The sequence below is a fragment of the Sphaeroforma arctica genome, assembly GCF_001186125.1.
Source record: "Sphaeroforma arctica JP610 unplaced genomic scaffold supercont1.55, whole genome shotgun sequence".
Classification (NCBI taxonomy): domain Eukaryota; class Ichthyosporea; order Ichthyophonida; genus Sphaeroforma; species Sphaeroforma arctica.
In genome coordinates, this window is record NW_014040503.1 from 22,309 (window position 1) to 41,209 (window position 18,901).

Below are 18,901 nucleotides of genomic sequence, written 5' to 3' on the forward strand. Positions count from 1 at the left end.
TGCATATCGTTGTAACAAAATCTATTATCTGATGGAGACGCGCCGAGAAATTCATTTCATTGCCATTCAAATATGGGCAAACACTTTCCTAAAGTTCACGTGAGATTTGTGAAACCCATTCTCAATTGTTCTTATCATCGGATGTGTCAGTTTTGAGTAAATAAAAGTTATTTGATTTCCCTACATCGCGTACCATATTTCAAAGTGTATAAATCAATTGGAAATACTGTCATCGTCATGAATATTTTCGACGCATATAACCGGTGATCTGGCAGGTTTCTGGCCATTCGCGCGGGATATAAGGGAATGTCCAAAGCTGATGTACTCTGTGTTCGTTAGAATATATTTCAAACTTATATCATCATACACTATGCGAGACCTAGCAAGTTTAATGCGATAGGTATTATGGACTTGAGCTTTGAATACAAAAATGTTGTTGCAAGCCAATTATTACCTGCTAGTTGAGTTACCTTATTTTAGCTTCCATTCCGGGAACAAGATCAGTTGTAGTTTAAGTATCAATCGTCTAATTTTATCAAACGATAATATGTGATCCATATTCGTATAGCACTTTTATTCTATACGAATGTATCCTTCGTGTTTGTATTTTGCCTGTGAGTCCGTCACACTCTAGCCCGATAAAATAAATAAATATCGCAAGTTGTACGCAAGTTGTACATTTAAAATTCTAAACATTCTAGCATTTATACTTTTCCTAAAGCGCAACGAAATTAATTTCCAAATTTCCAGTCTGTAAGTGTCTTCATTCGTAGTCAACCAATTACATCACATTTGCACACTTTGGCTCATGCGTCCTGCGCATACACGTGAATGAATGCGAGCTTAAAAACAGTAATACTGTGCCAAATACTCTTGTGGGCCAATCAACAATATCATAACAATTTTGGGTTGTATTTCCGTATGCATTTGTATTCACAAGACAATAAAAGATAGCTGCCACGTGGGTGTTGGATGCAGGGGATACTAATCCGAAGTGGCATGGCAAGTGATTTACTTCTTTAAGTAGAAGAGTGTCGTGCCAACCAATTCTCAATTTCGCACTGAATATTTAAATGTGCTTTACCGCAGTCACACCCAAAGCTTTCAAGTGGCCTTCAAAGAATGTGGTATATGCTGGCCGTGCTCACCATGAAGGTGTTTGCTCCGAAGTTTATTTTTTTATTCGCCGCAAGTTCAGTGTTGGGGACTCGTTACATCGTGGCAAACAACACTATCCATACCCGTGTCACCAACAGGGCTCATCGGGAACAAGCCAGATAACCAACAATTTAAACTTTGTCTTGGCGAGTTTGCATTTGCGATACTTGGGCCTGGTTTGCATTTTTCTGGCGTGTATGATACGTGCGTGGTAAAGGCGATGGCTGCGATGATGGAGGTGATTCTGTTGGCTGTAGTGTCGATGTCGATTGCGACTTGGGCAAAAGCTGCGATGGTTGTGTCGACAGTTGATGCTGCGCATATTGTTGCAAAGGGGTTTGCTGCGACATCTTTATAGGTCCAACGTACCCCTTATGAGCTACCAGTGTTGACGAGCTCTCTGAGTGTGGCTCGCAGCCTGATTGCTGTGCACATACTCCCAATGCAGATGAGGTGCTCGCCATCTGTTGTTGTGAAATTGGTGTCCCGTCACCTTGCTGTGGGTGTATAGTCAGAGTGGGTGATGCGCCCTCGAGTTGCAATTGTGACTGCTCGGGTAGCTGTTGTACTTGTGACTCCTGCGCCTTGTCCGGAGGCTGATTCGGGTGCCCTTGCTGTGGAGGCTTTGCCAATAGCGGAGCGCTATCCAAATTCACTGACGACGACCTTGATACAGGCGGCGGATTCGTAGATTTTGCTTCAACGACGGGTGCTTGCTCCGTATTTGATTGACTGGTGCGCAAGTGCGAGTCGCTTGCAATGGGCTGTATATGTGTTGTGCTAGGCATCGACTGACAGCTTATATGTGGTGAATCGCTGGCAGATGCTTGTGGTAGTTCAGAGGACAGCTGGGGCTGATTACTGGACGATGACAATTGTGTGGTCGGCAGTTTGCTTTGATCGGTGGGCGCCAGAGACGATGTGGCGGCTAGTTGTAGCTGGCTAGACGACTGCGAATGACCGGGCATTGGCTGTGATTGGCCGGTGGATAGCTGTGCTCCACCGACTGAAGGCTGTGAAGTATCGGCAGACCATTGCGCCTGAGTAGCAGACGGCTGTGACTGACCTGCTAATGGCCTGGATTGGCCAGCAGGCAGTTGAGATTGACTAGCAGACTGGGTTAGGATTTGACGTTGATGTTGAGCGCTGTACTGGGTGCTATTCAATCGACTGCTTTGTTGGGTCTGGTCGTTATTTACCTGACTAATTTGCTGTGTGCCAGAGTGTGAAATCTGAGGAGAGCTGAGTTTCGTATGCATTAGTCCGTTGGAATGTGCAGTAGACATTTGTGCAGCCCATGTATTTGCTCCTGGTGTGTTTCGATTACCTGGAGATGCATCTGCGACGCTAGCCCTCACACCCGCCCCATCACCACCTAGAGCGGGTGATGTGGTCAAGGTAGCCGATTTCATGTCACGGGCGACCATAGGCTGCACGGCACCTACAGTGCCAGATGTACTAGTCGCTGTGCCATAATTATAGCCAACAGTGGCTGCGGCGGTCTCGCACCCGATTGCACGCGTGTCTGTCTGTGGTAAATTGGCGTTGGCATTGGTATTATTTGTACCAAGTGTTTGGATATCGGGCGATGTAGACGTAGTTGTAGTGGAATTGTTGGATGATGTGTACGTTGCATGCATTGAGTGTGCAACAAACTTTGTTTTCGGTACATTTGTAGGCTGTACATTGGAAGTAGTGGATGAAGCGATTGATGTGTTATAGGTTGCGTGGGGCTGCTGTGGTGGACCTGACTGTGTATATAAGGTTGCTGCTGACATTGAAGCCGTATTTGTTGGAGGTAAATTCGCTGAATGTGAGCTGATGGCGTGTGCATTTTTGCCTGATGGTATACGTGTATGTTGCGCTGACTGCACTTGTGGCCGTGACAGCTGCTGCACCGACGATGTAACTTCATGATTGGTTGATTGTTGTGACAGCTGTGCGCCCGTCACGGGTACCTGGGACACGCCGATGCCAGTATTTGAAAGTGCGCCAATATTTTTATCACTGTACCTAGCACTACCAGCAATTCCATAACCGTTATTGGGAGTCATGACAGCGGTGCTAACAGTATCAGTACTTTGAGTGTTAGTCTGCTTCGCTTGCTGTGACGCGGGTTGGTTGACGCGTTGATTTGCGTGCTGCTGATACACAGATGCGCCCGACTGTTTGGACAGGTAGGACGTAGCTGTCGGGGACGCTGTGGATGATGCGCTCGATCGGCGACTGACGGATACTGATGCACGCCTAGCATCCGTGGTTGTACTCGAAGCTGTGCCTGGAGTATTGGGTACAACACTAGATCCTACACTGCCATTGACTCCGGCTCCATTGCCACTCGTCGACTGAAAGCCATTCGAGTATGAAGTTGTCACCCTATTCAGCATGCTGCCACTACTGGCACTGTTTAACGCAGCACCTGGCGTAGTCGTTACAGGAGTACTGTAATGTGTTTGATAGTTGGCCTGGAACGATGTTCGCTTCCCCACTAACTGTTGACTAACATTCGTAGCTTGTGTACTGCTCACCACCGTAGGCCTAGTACCGTTTAAAGATTGCCTAGTATTATTTACGGATTGCTTGCTTGTTTTTGTTGACATACTGTTGGCATTCATTGGCAACACCTGTCCCCCGGTCTGCTTAGGCGTGTTGATGGTCGCGGCGTGATTGACGGAAGCATTGTTGGTGGTGTTGGCAGCGTACTGTTTCCCACCACTGGCTGCATATTTGCTTGTAAATTGCTTTGAAGAGCTGGTCGCCGATTTGTTTTCATATGTGGGGTTGGCGTATTTTGTCGCCGGATAGTTGGTCTGCAATCCATTCGAATTTGGTATATAAGAATTATTCCTTGTGGAAGCGTATGTATTGGACGTGGGCGTCGGTGCATATCCTGTATTGTACGATGATGCGGCACCTTCAGTTTGGGGCTGTACAGTAGATGGGGCATACGTCTGCTGCGGAATGGCGGTGGTAGTGGTAGGCTGATACACTGCTGATGCAAGGAGTGGGCGTGTACCCCCAGCTGTACCCATTGATGCACCTGTGAACTTATTTATGGCCGGAACAGCCCCACCTACGCCTGATGTGGTCTGATGTGATGTCGTAGCATTCACGGTTGTGGTGGCAACTGAGGGCGTGCTCATGGCAACAGAGCCGGTAGACGACGTGCGGCGTTCAATCTTGAACTGCTGCTGCATTTGGCGTTGGTTGGGTTTGGTATGCGGTTTGGTAGCGGCACGCGCAGTATTAGAGTGTTGTGGATATGCTGCTGGTGAAGATGTGGTGGTAGTCGTTACAGTGTTGTATGTCGGATTTTGCTGCACTGCACTGACTCGTTGCTGATTCTGATGTTGAGTTAAAGGTGCAGTGTTCAGTTGCATGTTACTCTGCACGTAATTTTTGTGTGCCTGTGATTTACTGCCCGACATAGCCATACCGCCGAGTTTCTGACTGTTTTGATACGCATTGTGTGACTGGGTTGGTTTCGGTATATTGTTGGTTGTATACGCGGGTAGATTCGTGGACGGCAAGGCTGCAGATCCTTGCAATGGTTTGCTGCCGACATCAGACGTTTCAGAAGAGCTAAATTGTGTGTCTGCTGGTACGGGGGTTTTACTGATGATTGTACGTGGAGGGTAAAAGGTCTCGTCCTTGGTGCAGACATTGCCTTCTAGTTTGTATAGCTTCTTGAAGTCCATCACGTAATGATCAGCGCAAGAGTAATCACCCAGCACAAACTGTTTCATTGTTGGCTCCGCACTGCGCGGTAATTTTACGATGCGCAAAATGCCTTCATATACACTGTTCCGATTAAGTACGATGTCCAGTCCAGTTGAACCTGTGCATTGCATGCAAAGAATGACACACAAGTCAATGAATGCAGCGACATAATAAATCTATAGTCGAAGTCCTATTAAATATATATGCACTGGCAAACACACTCGGACGGTACACACATGAGGCTAAATTGTGAAATTTCAGTTAATAATACTTATAGACGAGAGGAAGCGAGGGAGAAGGCGGGAGGGGGGAGGCAAACAAAGTCTTGCCACACTCAAAGTGTATCGAGAGTTGTTGGCATACGATCGCATAGGTAGCCACATATATCCACTACTAACCGTGCAACCTTGTATGATACACCATGCGAACTCGCATTGTCAACTATACTTATCGCAATATACGCTCGAGCATACAAACTTACCAGCTTTGCCCTGAAAAACAACTGTTCTGCAATGGATAGCTCCAGTACTGAGTCGCGTTGGTATTTCGGGCCGTGTCGTCGGTAATTTCACTGCCACTCTGCTTGTAACTGGTGTCTTTGCAGCGCTCGCTGCCCCCACAGCGTTCAACGCATACGGGTCTCGCACTCGAGAACGATTGCATACCGTCACATCCAAGCTCGAATCTGTATATAGTGACGTATGTATTGCGAAAGTAGGATAAATAGCGAGTTGACTGATTTCAATTTCTGATCTCGAATAAATTCTAATACACCGTCGGCGTGTCTCGTGTCCGGTGCAAATCAGCAGTTTCGGAAGAGAAGTCGTGCCTCACGGGCACCATATTGATCTCTCTCTGCCCTCATCGCTTTCCTCGCTCAGTAATGTAGTTAAAGTCATATTATTCAGAGCAAACGAAGCGAGGCTGTAGCAGACATACACAGGGGTCTCAGTACTATCTAACACAATAATGATGCAACAATGGAATAACTTACGAAGTGGAGACATGTTCGCATCTGTACTCCCTCTGAGGCGTCCCAAGAAATTGAGAACTGCAAATTGGGACTGGGAACGGCCGCTGATACGCTCAGTCCATGAATTTTGCACTTGGTTTGCGCTCACTGCCTTGTCTTCAGTCGAGACTACAATGCGTGTGGTCACTATGCGTGTGGTCACTGCCTCTGATTTGTAACGCTTACTCATAGCAGACTGTAAAAGCAGGAGCACGCGTACAATGGTTGATATATTAAGTTTATCTTGAATTCTTTTTTTATAGTGAAAGTCAATAAATAGGAATTTTCATACCATGCAACAGCTACTGAGATTAGAAAAACGTTGAGTTTTCAGACATAAAGACACCACTAAACGTCAATTCCATGCTTTGCAAGTGTGAGGAGTGACACTATCGAACATCGAACCTATTCCCAAGCAAAACGTGCACATATGACATATATCTAAGGTGCTTCATTCCCAAATTCAGCAGGTAGAAACAAGCAGGGATAGGCATTAATCAAGATGACAAGAGTCAACCTTTAGGTTTACCGAGTCATTATGAACAGACTTTAGTCGATAATACGCACATGCTATCTACAAACTAAAGATACAATGTTGATCTATGATGCACAAACTGCTCACATATTGTATATATATACTACGATAAATGGATATGCAGATACGCACAGTCGACACGAGTATAAACACCTGCACAGGTATACTCGCTGATCTCTTGAAAGGCTTTTCAACCAATCCCACTTCTGAACCAGAGACATCTTCGCCATCACTTAAACTCATTTCGGTAATCTCCATTCCTTGATCGAACAAATTTGCAGCGAAGTCCCAATGTACTTCGGCGGATTGCCTTGCAGATGCTTTCTGCTTTGCGCTCTTGCACCTAAATCATCAAAATACATCAAAAAACATAATTTTTAAATCGGGACTTCCCAACTTTCGTAGCACAGCAACCACTCACTGCTCATACCTTTGAAGATATGCTCAGCATAGTGTTCTGCGGACACTGCGTTTTCAGCGGTGTTAATTTTCTTTGCTCACCTGTTGTAGCTTCCGCGCCAGCGTTGTGGCCCAGGCACCCCTCAGAAAAATGAAATGACTGATAGACTACACGCCAACAACACATTTTCAACACTCGTAAAACAAAATAATATACATCCACAGCTAATAAATATTTGAGAGTGGACGCACGATCAAGCAGTATGATACATATACATACTTTCTGTTGTGCAGCACAGCATGTAGCTTGTGTCTGTTGTAATGTGAACTGATATTTACATAGTGCACAAAGGGACTCGGATCCAAACACAAGGCTTGCGTGCTGGTGGCCGCGATGACTTTTGCTTCTATCTGCAATAACTCTCTTTCTCCCCACTCCTTCTGCGCAGCCTTTAGCGCGATTTCGTGCGCATAGCTGACCACATGCTGAAAAAGAAAATTGTGGTTGTTGATAAGCGCAGCACTTATGCGGGCCTAGTTCTACCTAAGAAGTAAAGCAAAGGAATAAACCGTGACGGACAATGCGTGCGGACACGTATGGAAGGTATTCTTGCATATAATTACAGGGCAGCAAACATATACGAGTGGTTCTCCGAACTTTAAAAGGATTGCATCTGTTTTTTTTCTCCACAAAATGAACTTACAAATATTCATAATCAAATGCATTTTACACTGTTGTGTTGGAAAATCTGGAAGCTTAGTGTACATCGTTATCCTTTTAGGCCTTCGTTATCACTTGAGGTAAAGCATTATTATCCCCAATCAAAGGTAAACCCACACTTTCGGTAGCTAAAATACTGAGCGCTGAGGCATGCGAAATTATACATTACCTAACATACCGGGCCTTGAATAAGCCAATAACACGAGGAGAAATGCTTAACAACGGTATAATGGAAGGTGCTCGCTTGTGCTTCTACATCACACTGATCAATCAATGTTTTTCACTTTCCCGCAAATCTACTTCGACAAAATAAATACCAACATCGCTATGAAACCCATACCAATGGTGTTGGCCTCAAGAATACACGCGAGACGGTGGGGGCAGGTAGATCCAATGCGCTCGGTTCGCGATGATCTCGAACTTCTACGAAAATACCGCCATTAACTCGCTGCAGTACGAGAGTGCATGTCAAATTTTTAATACGCCATATTGTACAATTACCAGTCGCCGTCAGCGCAAGAAGCAAAAGTTGCTAGAATGTACCCTTCGTGTCTTGATCAAAACTCTCTCCGTACAAAAGTGAGACGTGTGACTCAAGCTTGAGTCACACACTATAGCCTAGTACAACATTGAAAATACCAAGATGATATCAAACTAACGATAGCGAAGATGTTCAACAATTTCGACATAGAAGCGTAAGGTTCAAACAGGCACATATCAAAACCGATAGAAGGCTGACACAGAAATGTAGAACGACAACTTTATGCGACAGAGGTGGCGCTAGTGAAGTTAAGAAGAAGTGATTCACTTCATGTCTCACGCTAATTAGGGAAACTTCTCCAAAATAGACCTGACCAAAAAGGCAAGTAGCGGCGTCGAGCGCTGTAGTATCGAGATATGGTATGTCATGCCTAAGACTGTACCGAAATGTGAATACAACTCAAATCCGTCACAATGTCACAGCAAAAGATCAAATACGACAGTTTTTATGAAAAAAATGGCGTCTTTTGAAAACTGGGGGTACATTACACCAAGCATAATGAAAGTAAAAATAGAAATGTACCTTGACGCCGGGCAAGACGTCGATAAGTGATACGAGCTCCAAAGGGAGAGTACGATTGTCAATCGCATCCAATAGTTCGTGGCTGCCGCGGTCGTATGGGAACACGACCCCGTCGGCTTTTTCGCCCAGACTATATCCCGAATAATACAGGTTGATGACACACGAGGTCTGCACCTATGTGTTGAAAATCAACAATGATTGTTCCTAATTGAGAATTGATGTTGAAAACTATATACATATCAATATGTACCTTCAATTATATTCTATTTTCATACCGCTCTTGTGTAGGGAGTTTGATGAAAGGTAGCGGTCAAGAATGATTCAGATCATTAGAAACGCAAGCGATCAGATCTAAAATTTTCAATAGTCATGCTTTACAAAACTCATAGAAAAAACTGGATGATAGCGGTGTGTAAAGTTGAGAAATGTAATCCCGCTAGGTACTAGTATGGCGGACAACGATATGTGCGATATATCTATCATTTACCATGTATGAATCCGTGAACAACCTTACCTCCTTTACATTGCCGATGGCATCATATAAACCGGGACCAGGGGTAGTGAATTTGAATTTTTCGGCAGAAACACCATTGATGGTCACTCCACCCTCTAGTGCGGCACCCCCTGCAGACCCCACAGCCGCTCGCGGTCCCGGAACACATGCGCTTTTCATCGCAGGACCTGCCCTATTTGCCGTGTCTGCGGTCGAACTGTCAGAACCACCGCCGTTCTTGTTGACTGTACCATATGAATTGACACTGCAACTTTCTCGCTCAGGTTGTTTAGATGACGCGATTGATGCACTTGTAGGGGCGGAAGAGGGCATGGAATTAGATTGGCCGTTGTGTGGCAGTGTGTGGGGATTTGTTTGGGCGGGGCTGAATGCTTGAGGTGGTGTGGTAGTGGGGGTGACACCGGATGTGGCTGTCAGCGTGTTTGCGCCGGGTTGCACTACTTTGGCTTGTGCGTATACAATTCCATCGGTAGTTTTCCCAGTTGGTGTCGCGTTACTCACGGCCCTGGCTTTGTCGGTGTTGAGTGGTATGGGGTTCATTGCTCCACTCACAATTGCAGGATTATTCCCGCTGGTTACACGATTAGCATTGGAAGCCACCATGTTATTGGCACTACTACTAAGAATAGTATTAGCAGCATTACTGGTTGCAGGCTGTGTGGTGTATGCTGGATGGGTACTTTGAGTCTGACTGTGCGTATTTGATAATCCCGCACCGGTTTGCTTCTGCGTGCCCGAAACCTGTTCAGGGAATGAATGCAGGATAGTTAGATTTGGTGATTTCAGAATATTTTGAATAGTTCACGCTATTCAGAAGTGCAGAAACAACATCGTTCAAATTTCGCTGGCATTCTTGAGCAGTATCCATCAAAGGGACTCTCGGCGAAAAGAATTATGAAAGAAGCATAAATTTGCAACAACCTCGACAATCATTTAGCGATAGTTCCACAAACAGGTCCGATGATTTACCATCATAATCTTAAGGCTACTTCAGTAGAGGTAGATAATCACGAACTTACCTGGTACAAATTGCTGCCGACACCGGACACAGTCGAATCGATTGGCATATACACCCCAGCGAATGGACTGGCACCTCCTAGTACAGAACCTACGAGACCAGCGCTTAGGCTTTTATCACTAGGGCTAAAATTATGTCCGGAATTGGTAGATTCGCAATCGCCGGCTTGTTGCTCGTGATCGTCTTGGACTAATGCAAGTGCATTGATGTGTTGTTGCAGATACTGAGCCTCTAACAAGTCATACACATTGTCCTCCTCTATGACTTCGGTGCCAGCACTGGACATCATCGGCATAGTGGCCGTCCGATGCACCGTGCTCTCTGTGACTGTAAACGAGTTTGTTTCAAAATCGACGCGATCTGCAATAAGTTTTAATTGATAGTTATTGTGTCACGATCGTAAATACTTCAACTCGTTTTGGTGCAAGAACGAGAAGAGCACCGCATCAATTCACTACAGACTAAGGCAATGCTTCTCAATGAGAACGAAGGACTCCGAGACAATTTGAAAAATACTATCCAGCCATACATCCAAATGTATACAATACTCAAAAGCACACAGCAAAGGCCTTCAGTGTGTTGATGCACAGCACAGGCACTCGCCGGTGCGATGTCAACACGAAAATGTGCAATCACTTGGTCGCTTAACGCAGCAAACAGAGCGAGGCGCCTATCACCTGAAAATACACACACCATTACCCGCCAACTTTTTCGTATTGGCTTTTGAGACGACCGAAGAGGGGGCACAGCTGTCGACAGTACCCGCAGTTCTAGTGTGAGACTTGGTGGCTGCCCCACTAAAATCTGCATTGGCAATCTTCCGCAACGCATTTTTCCTTTGTATCCTTTCCAGGCCTATGGTTTGCACACGAGGAGACATTCACAAACCATCAGATAGTGTGAGGAGTTGATGGGATGATACTATTCACGTTTTATATGTAGTACGTGTTGGCAGCTGTGTAGGTGATTGCGACACCAGATGGTAGCCATCAGTACATTGTATCTCGTACCCAGTGATGGATTTATGCATAGAAAAAAAAGGTCAATTCAAGTTCAGATGCGAGGCCATTCTTACACAATTGTAGAGTGATGTGATGTACTCCGCACCTAGGAAGGGCAATGGGTGCCAAGCCAGGCAAGCAGCATATGGGTAAACGATTTCCAGATCAAAGGTACAAGCAGCCAACTAAATTGCTACGTGATTTGTGACGTGGTATAAAAGTATCCTAAGCTATTAGCTGTATGTGATGAAACGAGTTGCGGGATGCATTCTGTATGATCCATAAAAGTGATGGAAACTACGGATCCAAAAGATATACACGACGTACGCCTAAAAATGAATAGAGATACACTTCATTACCACACACGCGGTTCAAAATGAGTGGAAAAAGTAACAAATTTAAATCGACATTCGAGTATATAAATATATACACATTTTTCATCAAATCCCTTCAGCGCCTCATCGACACAGTGAACTACGACCCCTAGGCCTAAAATACTCGAATACAACTTTTCATGCTTTTGTATATGGCAAACGTCACCTTCTCGGACTTAGACAATAATTTCAACTGAATGGTGTAGTTATAAAAATGTTTGAATCAAACAACATTCATGCCAGTCGATATCTAACTAGGCTATAGATATCTTACGCACCAAACACATACCTCTCTCCATATTCGAATACACAAAACATATAGAACAAACACAAAAAAACTGTAATGCCAATTGAAGGGGAAAGTGACGCACCATCTTCTCTGAGCAAGCGGAAGTACGAGCGCATGTGCCAATCAGATGGAGGAGCGCTCATGCGCGTTTGATCCCTCAGCGGCTTTGTAAAATGCCTCAACCATTGCTGGCGATTGAACCGAAAAGGTGAAGATGCTTCGGCGAGGGATATACTATCGATGCTGAAGTCAGGGCGTTCTACCACCTGTTAGGGTGCGTGTGTAGAAGAACAATTACAATTAGCTCAGCACGGTGAAAATGCATGTAAGTATCGAGAAAAAAAAATCACCTGGCCATCGCGTCAGTGTGAAGGGACCCTACTAAATAATGGCAAAAACATACTCAATCCGGCTATGGTCATATACAGTTACAAGCTGGTGACAGACGACAAATTAATCAAATACTTTTAGTGGTCTATTGAGTGTTCTACTGACTCGGTCACCAAATGGTACTCAGGAAGTTGAGAAAGTTACGGAACTACCTCGAGTCAGCAGACGATTTAGGCTACATACAATCCGGCCCAACATATATACCACGCTCAAGGTGTTGCCTATACTTATTTGCTGTATATACGAGAATCGAACAATGCGAGTAAGATTTACCTGAGATATCCTTGCAACACTGCCACCAGTCTGTATATTTTGAGTCAGGGGTGTTTTCTTACTGATCACCGAAGCAGGCGCCCTGCATTCTTTGCGTGCTGTTTGTATTGTAAATCGTGCGGATGAGAGTCAAAGACGCGCAATGATGGAATCATGCCAGACAGAGGTACATGTGTGACTTGAGGATGCGGGGGATCGCAATCTGTGCCAAGAAAATGCGATGTGTTTAGATTCACATCGCGCATCAACTACAATTTTGATTATGGACCATTGAATGCCCATAAATCAGTCAAGCATCTAGCTGTAGATATGGAGACGTTCATGAGCCACGTGCCAATTTGCGACCGTATACACATGATATCAAACAGACCTACACACAAGTACCGTGCAGCAGCGTACGTTACATTGATACGCATGAATATAAAGCTTTTGGAATACGTACAGAGCTAGCGATACGAGGCCTTCATGACTGATGGATTATTTAATATCTTTGATTCTCTACCAAATTCGCTTTCAATTCAACCGAAAAATGAAACATTATACTTGCTATTAGATTCACATATGCGAGCCCATGGCGTCAAGACGAGAGTTGTATACAAATCATAGACTGCTTGCCTTTCAGATAACATAAATTGTAAGTCCGTGTCCACAAAATATGTGTTGTCGCATTAGATAGCTAAATAGCGTTTTCAAATTCTCAATTCAGACGAATGCATTCAGTTCAGACTGGAGCGTGTAGCGTCAAATCCGTAAATTTCATAATGTGTAACGGTAAACAATAGATACATGCATATGCTGCGCAGGCTTCGCACTAGTTTAACAGAAATTCTTGACACTGTAGCGGTAGATTCACTACGGTTTATACAGTGGCCAACATGAAAACGTAAAGATGAAGCCAATATTTCTTTGGGATATCATAGTCACAACTAAAATCATCGACGGCAAATCTGTAATCCCGAACGTATTCGACGTACTCAGTTTGTGATCGTATACGGCTACTATACTGTGTGTTCTTTCAGACAATGTTTGATTTTTTATGTAAATATCATTGTATTGTGGTCTGAGCCTACGTCACTCGCCACGTAGACAAATAACTAGTGAATGTGAAAGTAAATGTAGATAGGCATCAACAGGTTATATTTCGAACAACTACTATAAGGAAAAACTACATGTAAACGAACACAATAGAAAAAAAAATGCGACGTCGCAATATAACATAGTATAGACAACTCACCCTTCGCTCCGATGGAGGAGAATATAGTTTTCGATCTAATTTTGTTCGACTGCTTCCAGCGGAAATTGATAGTAATCTGTGGCCGTGTACGGACTTCTACCGGATCTTGTTTGACACCTATACCACCCGATTGCGATATACTTGGGCTGCTTTGTGACACACTTGAGCTAGGCTGCAATACACTTGGGCTAGGCTGCGATACACTCGAGTTGGGTAGTGATATACTTGTATTGATTGAGATTGGTCGAGATAAACTTGAGTTGGAACGTGGAACACTTGAGTTGGCCTGTGATACGTTTGTATTGGTTGATTTGGACTGTGAAATGCTTGAGCTGAGTGGTTCAGTGGTCTCGGGTGAAACGCAAACCGGCAGCCAACTATGTGTTGCCTTGTGCTTCACTAGACCAGCTTTTGGTGTGTCTGTTTTAAAAATATTTTCACTTGTGTTGATCTGCGCTGCAGAAGCAGTCTCGGATGGTTGAGTACTCTCCATACTATTCTTGTGAGCGATCATAACATACTGTACTTGCTGATTAGTATAGAATTGCAGTAGACATAAACTCGTTCAATCTCCTCATCGCACAAACAAATATCAATCGATCAATACACAGATCAAGTATGTGTAGACATAGTGCTGTATTTAACAAAAAAATATTTGTTCAGGTTGTTTGGGGAACATGCCTGCCCGCCAAAAAAAAGAGAGGAAGCATTGTTGTATTTTTTGAACAAAAATATTAAATAATCGCAAAATCGTTAAGCTAAAAAGCCCAGTGCGTGTGTACTCGGTCAAACATACTCGTCTACGTGTCACTCACACACACACACACGCGCACGCTCCCACATATGCATATGTATACATATTATATAAATGCGATGCACATATATATCTATATCTATATCTATATCTATATTTTTATTTATCTTTATCTTTATATGTATATGTATATGTATATGTATATGTATATGTATATGTATATGTATATGTATATGTATATGTATACGTATATGTATATGTATATGTATATGTATACGTATATGTCTATGTACATGTATATGTGCAAGTAAAAATATAAGTATAGGAATATGTACATGTATATATATATGATGCGGGTATATATATATATATATTTATATTTATATTTCATCATTATTTTTAGATTTATTTAAATTTTTCTATTTATATATATATATATGTATAAGGCTATGTATCTGTATATATATATATATATATATATATATATATATATATATATATATTTATATGCATACATACATGACCAAGGCTTGCACGAAATCTTGAATATTAACCAGGGGTTGTCGAAAGTAACATCAAAAACCTGAATATGTAGACCAAGGCTCAGTATATGGTGAGATATACCGTGTTGGCTAGCAAATGTATAAAAATTCGTAAGCTTGTGAATATGTTTTGATACATGTTACAAATCCCCAAAATATTGTGTATATATATCGTAGCTGTATATTCTCTTGGATATTCTCATATGAAATACTGAATACGAATTTAAAGAAGTACAATTGCCAAGGCAATGGGAAGAGAGCAAGAAATTAAAACAGGCACTTTGTAGGTAGGTATACATTTGGGTTTCCTCGAAGGAATAACCACACTAAGATGCGTATTTTTATATGTTTTTGTTGAATATCGTATTCGAGAATCCTACGATAGAGTGGCAAGAAGAGATCTACATATTAAAATCAAGTTATGCTAAGAGAACAATTATCTTTTATCTTCCCAATTGATTGTAGTTGGAAGGACTGATAATTTTTCTGTATATGTATATACGTGCACAAGGCGGTGCAACGATTGTCATAATATACCTCACCCACATCACAGCACTTATACCGCTGGGGGAAAAATAGGAAAATTGAGGGATACTTATTTACACATATTCGAATATTTACAAATGTACATACGTATGAACCAAAAAAAATTAAAAAAATAGTGAAGGTTCCCAATATGTGAAAAAAAAGCTGATCAAACCCGATTTCTCGTCACACGTGTTGTGAGAACAATAATATATTTTTTTTTAAATAAGTTATAAGAAAATAAATCTTGACCCTATAACCCTCTATTTTTGTTTTATTTTAGGAGGCTGTGCCTAAAAAGGCAAATACATAGGCTCCAAAAATAAGAAAGCAAGAAAACGGACGAGTCCGTACTCCGTACGACAATCCATTGAAGAGTATTTTGGCTATGAGTAACCTCTTTTTTATATATAAAAAATAATTCCATAAACATACGACAGTTGTATTTACGAAAATTTAAAAAAAAAATGCCTACTTTTACTAAAATATATGAACAAAAAATCTTCGTTTTCGTCGTGGAGACGAGGACTCTTATGAGTCTCCTCTCGGTGGTATATTTACTGACGAGAGGTAGTGCACAAAATACATTCGCAAGAAGTAGACAACTATCATGATAGATACTGCAGTTCTGCTAGCAGCAGTTGTGCTGCCGATTGTACTTGGTCATGAGAACGTTATCATAGATGACGACGATGAGCCCCTCACTGCGAGCACTCATGAGAATTTTGCAAGCGAAAAGGTTGAGCAATCATTTTTTGGTCAGATGCGAACTGAGATGGGAAAGGCTATAAGTGAACTGGACTTCTGGACTGTTTTCGGTTACACCTTTATGGGCTCGGTATTTTTCATGTGCTATGCATACTACACAGAATACGTTCAGACTGGTAAAAGTATTACTGATGATGTTAGAGAGCTTATGAAGGAGAACGCCGCGAAGGGAAAAACACCACTAGACCTGTTGACTGGTAGAACTAGTAACGCGAATACAACTTCAAGCGAATCAGGGTCTAGGAAGAAGAAAATATCAGCCAGGTCGAAAATTGCAAAAATGTCAGATGAAGAGAAGAAGAAGTTTCGTGGAGATTAAGACGGGGCAGAGTACACCTCCATGATTGATTATGGCGCCAACTTTCTGCGAGATACACTTGATTTTGGAGACACTGGTGCTATATGCTTATACCGAGGGTATGCTGATCATATTATTTGGCCAAGGACGAAAATCGTTGACCAATTAGTGCACGCTAAGAACAGTTCACAGGATGGCGCTGGGTGATTGATGTCCAGTGACACTAGCGTGCGTTTTGCAACTTCTATTGACACCCGTCAAAAGGCCGTCCACTATATGGATAATTATCTCCTGTACACTTGTGGGTATTTCAAGCCTTCCAGGGCTAACTCGATAGGACGTCGTAGTCGACGAAGAATTTGAAATTTCGACCACGTTTGCTGACTAACTGTGGGCTCGAGTTAGCAGAAAATTTCGGAGGTTCTTTTATCATCACAAGGAGCCGAGGAAACAAGTTTACCAGACGCGTAAATAAAGCGATCCAGGCATATGTAATACCGAGTTTGGTAGCGTGCGGATAATAAATATTAGCGCTGTTTGAAAGCTACTCAATTTAACTGTGGCACAGCTATATCAAGTTTCCAATCAGCAGGCTATACGTAGACCTTTATCTGCGCATCGTAGGGAAAAGCTATTAATATATGCGTTTGAACGTCCGATTGCAATACATAGTGGGCTAGCATGTTTCACGTTTTTAACCAAGAAAAAAAGGCTTGTTGGGAGTATTTTATGGCTGTTTGTGGACATAGGTTGTTATTATCTACGAATACTCGACTCAAGGATATGAAATACTCCATATGTATACACAAACCTGAGAAGCCTAAATACACTTTACATCTGCAATCTGCACTGATGTGCTAGCATTTAGACATGATTTCAGGGTGCTGCATTATGCAAGTAGCTTCAAAAAATAATAATAGAGATTGTATCTAGCTACACACCTAGACTATTTAGGGGTCTCTCTCGCGCACAGTCGCTCTCTCAAGTTTTGTTGGAGTCTAACAGTCTCACTAGTTAAAATGAAGCCAAGAGTTTTTCGCGGGAGTTGCACTGTGAACAGTCCTGACTCCTGAGTCGAGTGAGTCCCCGCGGTCACTCCAGACTCCAGAGTCTGACTGTCTCTCTAGTCTCTAGTCTCCACTAGAAAGTGTTACAGCCCACACATTTTGGATATTTTATAGCCCGCAATAGATACAAATTTGTATATACACTGTCGTAAAAATACGATATATTCGGATTTTAAAACTTTGGACCTAATCACTAATGCCGTGGATTGTAACCATGATGGACGGAAAGAATGAGGAGGCCGTTGCCCATCAGGCTCATCTAGACAAATTAACTCGTCTTCTAGACAAAGAGGAACTGGGAGAAGATGACGAGATCGAGAATGAAATGAGTGAAACAGAGGTAGAAACCAACTCACCAGAGGAAGCGGGGGAATGCCCTCCCGGTATGTGCATCGAATGTACCGACCAACCCGCATCCCGGTCTTGTGTGGAATGTCAAGATGATTTCTGCGAGGTGTGTGTGGACTCAATACACCGGTCAGGTACGCGTAAACGACACAAAATCAATGCCATAATGGGTGTTGAAGTTGGGCAACCGCAGCTCTGTGACAATGGAAATAAAGCCGATACTAATAATCCAGTAGAATTGGATTCGGTAGAGCTTGAACTTGAGAATGGTAATAAAGTTTTGGGAGGCATTGAAGAGGCCAAGGTACATCGTACCGAGGCACACCAAGGGCTGGGAGAATGGTTCGTAGAACGATCCAAATCGATTCCGTTGAGATTAACTTTCGAAGAACGAAAATATCTGAGGTTAGTTGAGGCGGCTCTGAATGTATCAGAATACACTGAAAAGGTATGCACACTCGAGGAGCACCAAATAATGTTGGTAGCATGTATAGCTATGATGTATTGAGATGTTCAATTTGTACTGCCCACACTGCATACCTAGGAAGATTTGACTGTCTAAGAGTCAAACGTATTTTGTTCTTGCTCACAACACTTCATAAGATCTGACTCGTAAGAGGCATTTGAAACAGCTACCTATTATTTTACCGGCACATTTGATAGCAGAATTTGATAGTGAACATGTGCAAACTATACTATACTATATATATATATTTATATATATATATATATATATATATATATATACATGTACATGCACATGTATATATACATATACATACACATACACACACACACACACATATATATATATATATATATACATATATATATATATATATATAATATATAGTATGTATTACACACACACGTATATATTATACACAAATATATATAC

The 18,901-nt window shown here is 42.6% G+C and overlaps 3 protein-coding genes across 3 annotated transcripts in view; 2 read left to right on the forward strand and 1 right to left on the reverse strand.

The window, feature by feature from the left end:
* Window positions 1-1,127: 1,127 nt before the first annotated feature.
* Window positions 1,128-14,210, reverse strand: SARC_01393 (hypothetical protein). The gene is made up of 13 exons (XM_014304864.1): window positions 13,702-14,210; window positions 12,468-12,565; window positions 11,887-12,070; window positions 10,834-10,995; window positions 10,142-10,500; window positions 9,123-9,863; window positions 8,609-8,782; window positions 7,886-7,993; window positions 7,105-7,310; window positions 6,579-6,768; window positions 5,873-6,086; window positions 5,360-5,563; window positions 1,128-4,996 (listed from the first exon to the last, which is right to left on the reverse strand). Exons 1-13 carry the CDS (start codon window positions 14,192-14,194, stop codon window positions 1,290-1,292), a joined length of 6,840 nt encoding a protein of 2,279 aa, XP_014160339.1. The 5' UTR covers window positions 14,195-14,210; the 3' UTR covers window positions 1,128-1,289.
* Window positions 14,211-15,974: 1,764 nt separating this feature from the next.
* SARC_01394 (hypothetical protein) lies at window positions 15,975-17,246 on the forward strand. The gene has a single exon (XM_014304865.1). The coding sequence runs from the start codon at window positions 16,133-16,135 to the stop codon at window positions 16,607-16,609; it is 477 nt and encodes a 158-aa protein (XP_014160340.1). The 5' UTR covers window positions 15,975-16,132; the 3' UTR covers window positions 16,610-17,246.
* Window positions 17,247-17,810: 564 nt separating this feature from the next.
* Window positions 17,811-18,901, forward strand: part of SARC_01395 (hypothetical protein) — a 6,835-nt gene continuing 5,744 nt past the window's right edge. The window contains exon 1 of the mRNA XM_014304866.1: window positions 17,811-18,451. Coding sequence (XP_014160341.1) covers window positions 17,852-18,451 — 600 coding nt within the window. The 5' untranslated portion in view covers window positions 17,811-17,851. The remainder of the gene's footprint in view (window positions 18,452-18,901) is intronic.